A 7,819-nucleotide genomic window follows, 5' to 3' on the forward strand; every position below is an offset into this window, starting at 1 on the left:
TGACGATGGTGGTAGTGATACGCGTGAAAAACCTACAAAGAAGAAGAAGGTCGCGGAAGTTTGTCGTCACTTTGAGCGACCATGACGTCTTTAGAGAGCGGCGCTGTTTCAGACTGGAATGGGAGCTAGCAATTTTCCCATAATTCGATAGTGTAATCCGTGAATGGCGCCGAAACAGGACCCGAAGCCTAAATTTCAAGAAGGTAACGACTTGTCTGTCTTAATTTCTGATCGTTCCCTCATCCCAGTCTGGCTCAAAGCCGCCGCCAACATTCGACTTGAAGCTAGCCTTTTTATCGTTGTAGCACTGCCGCCGTACAACAGCTAAAATTGTTAGCCTTTATTGTTGTCTAAATTATGTTGTTAAGCGTTGCGCTAACTATATAACGTGCGTCTGGCTATCATTAAGCATTTAATGAAAGATTGCGGGCCATTAGCAGTAGCCTACCTGCAGTCAACCGCGGTGCCACCTAAATATTTCCACAGTCGCGATACATGCAGGAATAAAACGGTCCGGTCGCTACTGCAGTCTTGCATTTCCGAGTTTGTGTCCTCTCATTTAGCTTTATTTCCCCTGCTGCTGTCTATTAAGATGACAAGAGTGTTGCATAGCAACGGTATTGGTTGATTAATAGACTTTAGCCAGGGTCAGCAAGTCTCTAATAAGGAAAACCGTCAGTGTTTATTAAGTTCTTGGTGTTCTGTGCCATTAATGACCTTTGTTAGCTTTTCACGGCAAGTTTCTTTACGTGTGTGGACCCCATGTAGTTGTTTAGCATTCCTACTGGATCAAGTTTGGTTTCTTTAATGGTCCAACACTCCATTTAGGTGAAAGAGTGCTGTGTTTTCATGGGCCATTGCTCTACGAAGCCAAGGTAGGTTTCTATTCTTGCAATACGACACTCTTCTGTGTCTTAATAAACATAAATTCTTAAGATACATTTAAAGCTTTCAGTCAGAATCCTGATTTCTCTTTTTGCAGTGTGTTAAGATAAGCATCAAGGATAAACAAATCAAATACTTTATTCATTACAGCGGGTGGAACAAAAAGTAAGCAGTCGCTTTGGATACTTTCACTGATTTCGGAGAAGCTGTTTCCTGAGTTCTTTTTCATTTCTTTTTCTTTTGCAGCTGGGACGAATGGGTTCCTGAGAGCAGAGTGCTGAAGTATGTGGAGAGTAATCTACAGAAACAAAAAGAGCTTCAGAGGGCCAATCAGTAAGTCCAGCACTTGACTAATATCATGTTCTAACAATCTTTATTAAGTATGAGATATTTATGTGATTTTCTTTTGGTTGGTTGTTTGTTTTTTAACTTCAGAGACCATTATGTAGAAGGAAGAATGAGGGGTGCTGCGCCGAATAAGAAAATACCTGCTGCGTCACAGAAAAATGAAGTGTGAGTGAAATCTTAAAACAATCCACAGGCCAGCCCATTCAGATTTTAAAGCTTTGTACTAACCTTATGTTGCCACTACACACTCAGTTTTAGACTTTATTATTTTAGATCTATGTCTAACATTGTGGCCTCCATTTTGCTAATCAGATTAGTAAACTTGTTTTTAAAAAAAAAAAGACATAGTGTTGTAAATTGTGGCATTAGAATAAAATGTCTTGTCTTTTTTTGTTTTTTTTGTAGTAAAACCAAAAAGAACAAACAGAAAGGTAAGTGTATGTTTGTATTGATTAATTTAATTCAACAGGCTTTTTAAAAGAACCATTCCATATTGATTTAATGCATAGGTCTAATTTTACGCTTTATATGTGTATTTTGTCTGTCTGTGCAGCTCCTGGTGCAGGAGAAGGAACGAGTTCAGGAGGAGACCCGACCCACCCTCCTCGAAAGAAGAGGGCACGAGTTGATCCGACAGTTGAAAGTGTAAGTTCACAAATGATTTCTGGGTGAGAAGAAACCCATCTGAAACACACACACACACACACACACCTTTAAACTACCAAAATAAATGGATATGCAGTTTTACATTTCCTGCACCTGGTTCTTACTGTTCAGGAGGAAACCTTCATAAACCGAGTGGAGGTTAAAGTAAAAATCCCAGAGGAGCTGAAACCCTGGCTGGTGGATGACTGGGACCTGATTACCAGACAAAAACAGGTTCCATTTCATTGCCACACATTTATACCAGCATCTTTTACAGCTGTTTAACTTGGATGCACCTGAATGCCTTCAGCTTTTCCACCTACCTGCCAAAAAGAACGTTGATGCTATCCTCGAAGATTATGCAAACTATAAAAAATCAAGAGGAAACTCTGACAGCAAGTAAAAAGCCCTTCCAGTTCCTCCACTTATTCTAGTCTCCATACTTACTTCTGTCATTTGCCACATATAACTTGTTTTTACACTGCTCTTTAGGGAGTTTGCTGTGAATGAAGTGGTGGCTGGTGTCCGGGAATATTTTAACGTTATGTTGGGGACGCAGCTTCTCTACAAATTTGAGAGACCACAGTATGCAGACGTCCTGGCCAACCACCCGGATACGTCGATGTCTCAGATCTATGGAGCTCCTCACCTACTCCGGCTCTTCGGTAAATACACAACCGCTTGACACATCACACCACTGCGATTTAAAACCTTTACTTTGTCACACTGCCAAATATTCTTATAAGAGTTAAATGAACCAATATTTGCTATGAAAGATCAAAGAAACAGACATGGGTAGAGATGAAAGTAAATACAAACACACAAATGGTAATCCAGTGAAACAAACACCCATTATTCCTGGAGGTGGAGGATTTGTTTTTATAGTATTTTTATGACAGAACCTGGACTGACAGTGTGTGTTGGTGCAAACATCAATGCAGACTGTGTTGATGTAATAAAGTTAATAACAGTCATAACTGTGACAAAAGTTCTTTTCAACTCACCACTAAGTTAAATACACAGCATGCTCTGGTGGATGAGACAGCCGAGTGATTTCTTCCTCCCCAAAAAGAGTCTTAAAAAAACATCTGTGGCTAAAATATCTACCCTTCCTCCTGGAGGGTAGCATGCTTTGTTGGAGAGGCTTCCACAGATTATATTCCTTGGCAACGAAGATGCATTCACTGCTCAATAAACACGTCGGCCGACCCGGAACAGTTTCGATGAGCGCATACGTTATCGTCCAGTCAGTGTTGACGTGTTGCAAGTGACAAACTTGCGACAGCAGTGGAGCACAGCGGCACGATCGAAGTCGATCTCAAGGCCTCGCATTTCTCGCCAGTAGGGGGCGCTGTATCGCTGCACCTGCTGATAAAGTAGTTTCTATTTGTCCTTCGCCCGGACTCATTTCCATCATTTGAATCACCTCGCTGAAGCAGAAGAAGGTTTTGGTTAAAGATTTTTCCAGTTGTTTCTGTTGTGCACCATACAACAACACCGGGACCCAGGAAACGGGGAAAAGTAGACACTGGGCGTCTGATCCACTGATCATTGTTGATCTTTTTTCTGAAAGTGCGGATCGGAGCCATGCTGGCATACACTCCCCTGGATGAGAAGAGCCTTGCGCTGCTGCTCAATTACCTACAAGATTTCCTCAAGTGAGTGTTGGAGAAGCTGCTGCCGTTGCTCTGATTGTGCAGCAGAGAGTAAAATATTGCTTTGTTGCAGGTACCTTGTGAAGAACTCTGCATCACTTTTCAATGCCAGTGACTACGAGGTGGCTCCTCCAGAATACCACCGCAAGGCCGTTTAAGAGTCTCCGTTATTTTAGTACCTGGAGTGTGTGTGTGTTTAAACGTGTTTGGAGTGAACTTTCTCACCTGTGACCAGGACGTGATTCCACAACAAACCTACATGGATGGATGGATGTATGATGGATGGATGAGTGGGTGGGTGGGTGGACGATGAAGGAAGAATCCAGGAAAGTCGTCACACTCGGGCCTGAACAAATTGATTTTCTTTTCTGTGGAAAGCTGCAGCTCTCCCAGCGTCTGTGTTCTCCAGCACGGCTCTTTAGTTCCTTTGACTCTTACTAAACTCAGACACACAGGAGTCTCATCGCATTTCTTTGTTTTGTTTTTTTCCCAGATCTAAATTTGTCTTGTAGGCTGGCATAATTTTCTAATAAAAGTATTTCATTCTCAAATTCTTGGATAATCTTTGTTTTAGAGATATGTTGCCTCATCAACAGGGAAATGGACTCCTTCTGTCCTTCGCAGCGCTTTCAGGCTATGTTGTTCCTCCATAGCCTGAAAGATCTGACATTCATTCTGTGTTTTATATTACTTGTCAGAGTAATCTGTAATCTATACTATCGCCACCAGATGGCGAAACCTCGCTTAATGGAGCCATTTCATCAGAAGCGTGACCACTCAGTTAAATGTTCAATTAGATATTTCAATAAGCGACATTTTAAAGTGGGTCCCTTTAAGTGCAACTCCTTATATTTAGTCCATTACAAAATTTCTATAAAGTACAATTTTATATACTGCCGCAATACAGGTCTGCGTTATACTCAAGCTCTTTATCATCAATTAATAGTTTGTTTGGGTTTTTCTTTAACCAAAGACTATTGAGAGTCTGATTGGTTTATACTTGTGAAACTGGATCCCAGATGTTAACATCTGCCTTATGTAAACTCTGGGGTCTACCAGAGGTTTTGTCAGCAAACATCTGCACGGGTCATTTGTGTGAGGACTGAGACAGATGCACACCCATGCTGTTAGATTAGTGCCTCGCTTGCTTTGATCCGGCCCGTCCGGCCGCTCTTTCGCGGCCCTGCTGGGATTATCGGATACTCTGTCGCTCCCCCGGACTGTCTAATCACGTCTCTGGCTTGTTTTCCTTGACCTTGATGTTTGAGTCACATCCACGCAGACTCACATCTGTTTTACTTCAGCCTGTTGAGGTTTTGGTCCCACAGCCAAGACTGCCTCCGCTCCCGCAACAACAGCAAAAAAAAGGCCCAAAATAAAACAAATGACATGTAACATGACTGAGAATGAATTGGACATCTGGTCTTAATCGAAACACTTAGAAGTCCGTTCTTCTGGCTCTGTCTCAGGACTTTAAGTGTTTCACCTTCAATTACTGCTGGAAAAACAGTGCTGAGTGTGACCAGGCTGAGGTGCCTCGCTAATATTAGATGGTTTGAGGGTCCAGTATTCCCAGTGGTGAAGCAAAATCCCAGAGAGTGAGAACACATGATGCAGTCGGAGTTGTTGTCTTAACCTCACCAGGAGTTTGATCTTGCCCAGTTTGTCTCCCTCAACTATCACAACTCAATTAGAAAGAAACCCGCCAGGAAACCAGAACGTTTCCCACCGGCTGTACTTGTGTCAAGGAAAGAACTTTATTCCTCCTCTGGAACCGGAGTGGATCCCCTTCCTCCTCTCTGACCCAGTGAATGTGTTCAGCAGAACCCCCTCAGGGGGCTTCAGATCCAATATTGTGACTTTCTTGATGTAAAAAAGAGGCAGAATATTAGTTTCAGGCTGATTTGTGGTCTCACCGGTGTCAGCTGGTGGTTGTTATTATGGCAGAAACCACTGAGACTGTTTGAAGAAGTCTTCTTTAATCTGATTTCCAGCAGCCTTAATCAGAACCATGTGGGTTTACACTCCTCCCCCCTCCCGTAGATGCTCTCAGAGGCCTCTTTTTGTCTCAGTGATTAATATTTACATTTCATTTTAGGTTGCTGGGTGCTTCTGGGTGTCATTATCATGCTTGTCTGATTGTTTCAGCAGGGTTTTTTTCTTTATTATTTATTTTCCCCACACGTGTCCTGGTTTGCCAAACAAAGGAGTCACTTCACGAATGAGGTCACAGACTGGAAATGTCCAGAGTTTATCCCCCACTGGAGAGACGGGGATGATTTTTCTTTTTCATCAGCGTCAGATTCTGTTTTATAAATCATCAGATAAACGTTTTCTGACTCTCCACAGCAACAGAACGCCTCCTCCTGCTACTTTGGTGAGGGGTGTCGTCATTCCTTATGCTTAAGTTCCCTCAAATGTTGCAAAACCGCCGTCATGACTTTTGGCTCAATGTGAAAGTGTCTGCTACGCTAAACTGGAATAGACGTGTCGAAATTCCAAATGTGTTTGGAGGAGTGGAGCCCAGACGTCACCTGTCTATGTCCTGACTGGAGAAAAGTCCCAGTGCCTTAAATTGAGAAGACTGCGGCTGTCCTGGAGCGGACTCAGAACCTGAGAACACCGTGTGATTGAAACCAGGCTGAGCTGCAGATCAGGTGGACGTGGGTCCATTTTTCCTGCATAGGTCTATGGGAACTAGGGAAGCTCCACAAAGCTCTTTGCTTCTTAAACATTTTGAACAGGATCAGGGCTGCAGAACAACCTGCTTGGGACACTCATGGTGTATTTTCCCAACATATCACTCATGAAAGTGTTGCTCTTTATTGCCAGTTATCCTGGATGCTAACATGAGGCTCATAAAGCACCACTAGTAAATGATCATGATCCGCAGCTTGGCTGACACAGACAATAACAACTCTGTCCCTACTAGCTGTTGTAATCAGACCTGGCTGTGATCCCAGGTTGGCTGTCAGCACTTTTTGCTTCAACAGTGCAAAACCGCCTGATTCTGATGTAATTCTACCGGGAGGCCGGTAGGTGTCAGCAATGAGCACCGCCCTCAGTGGTGGTTTCAGTGCGTTTGCATCTGCTCCAATATTATTTTACTGAGTTTCCTTGGGATTTTCCCGGTGTTGCCAGAGACACTTGGGTGTTTTTGATCATTCTATTTCTAAAGTGTGGCTCTTGTAACACGAGAACATAAGAGGCTATGAACCCTCCCCACCAGACAACAAATGCAATCCATCTCTTTGACTGATGGGACACATTTGTGCTCTAAATTCCTCCACAGTGTGTCCATCTGTTCCAGACTCTGAGGTGAAAAGCCGTCAGCATTTAATGTGGTTGTGAATGTTTCCCCAGACTAGGAGTTAGCGGTGGAGTAATTACACAGTGGGCACGAAGCCCCAGTAGCGTATCGCTGCCAGGGGCCTTGTGTGACTGTGTGTCATTAGTATTGGAAAAGTGCGTTTGCCACAAAAGGCTGCGGTCTCTCCGAGCCATTAAAACATGAAAGAACGCATCCCGCTCTTCTGGAGAAGGAATTTGCGAGATATAAACAGTCTGTAAAAATGGAAAACTACATCTGTGTTCATTTGTTTCCCTGAAAGGTGGCCAGATTTGGCAATTCCTGCTCAAACTCTTTCCAGTAAGAATAGCTGAGTGCAGCCCAAATAACGGCGAGGTTCTGTGTAGCAGTGCTGCGGTTCCAAAACAGTCACATTTACTATGACTGCTCATACATTTACAGAAATGTAAAAGTAATTTGCACAGACATAATTAGAATAACCTCAACATGGTAAGCACTGAGTTTTTATGAGCTTTGGAGTGAGATCCTAATAAAAATATTGACACGGGTCCCCCTCCGTGGATGCTAATGCGCTAATCCTGTGTTGGGCGCCAATGACGTCGTCACAGTTTCATTTATCCAGATTTATCAGCGTGTATGACGTTAACAGGTGGCTACGAAGGTTGCAACCAACAGGTCCTTGCAAGAAAACACTGAGAGCAAAAGGCCAAAGGCTCCAGATATGAAATAGCAGCTTTTATTTTGGTGGTTTTAGCAGATTAAGATAGATGCTACAGATAAACTATGGCAGAAATCACAGTTGTTCTTTTATGTCAACAGAATATCTTAATAACCCTCTTCCTCCTCCTCCTCTTCATGCTCAACATGAAGCCATCTTAATAAACATCTTAATGAGATGTCTGCAGCCTTTAACCACAGCTCGGCGTGCACGTCTGAGCAGAACCTCTGAGGATTTGTCTCTGTGTTCATTTGGATT

General features: G+C 43.1%; 1 protein-coding gene across 2 annotated transcripts; it reads left to right on the forward strand.

Annotated features, from left to right (window-relative positions):
- The first annotated feature begins 48 nt into the window (after nt 1-48).
- morf4l1 (mortality factor 4 like 1) lies at nt 49-4,084 on the forward strand. Of its 2 annotated transcripts, XM_057051949.1 has the most exons (12): nt 49-203; nt 829-875; nt 983-1,050; nt 1,132-1,218; nt 1,321-1,398; nt 1,639-1,664; nt 1,787-1,878; nt 2,011-2,112; nt 2,189-2,277; nt 2,371-2,543; nt 3,452-3,536; nt 3,607-4,084. In XM_057051949.1, exons 1-12 carry the CDS (start codon nt 164-166, stop codon nt 3,689-3,691), a joined length of 972 nt encoding a protein of 323 aa, XP_056907929.1. In that variant the 5' UTR covers nt 49-163; the 3' UTR covers nt 3,692-4,084. The 2 variants fall into 2 exon arrangements, with proteins under 2 accessions (XP_056907929.1, XP_056907930.1); XM_057051950.1 differs by lacking the exon at nt 2,011-2,112 and having other exon boundaries at nt 2,156-2,277.
- Nucleotides 4,085-7,819: the final 3,735 nt, after the last annotated feature.

The sequence above is a fragment of the Takifugu flavidus genome, chromosome 13 (genome assembly GCF_003711565.1).
Source record: "Takifugu flavidus isolate HTHZ2018 chromosome 13, ASM371156v2, whole genome shotgun sequence".
Classification (NCBI taxonomy): Eukaryota; Metazoa; Chordata; class Actinopteri; order Tetraodontiformes; family Tetraodontidae; genus Takifugu; species Takifugu flavidus.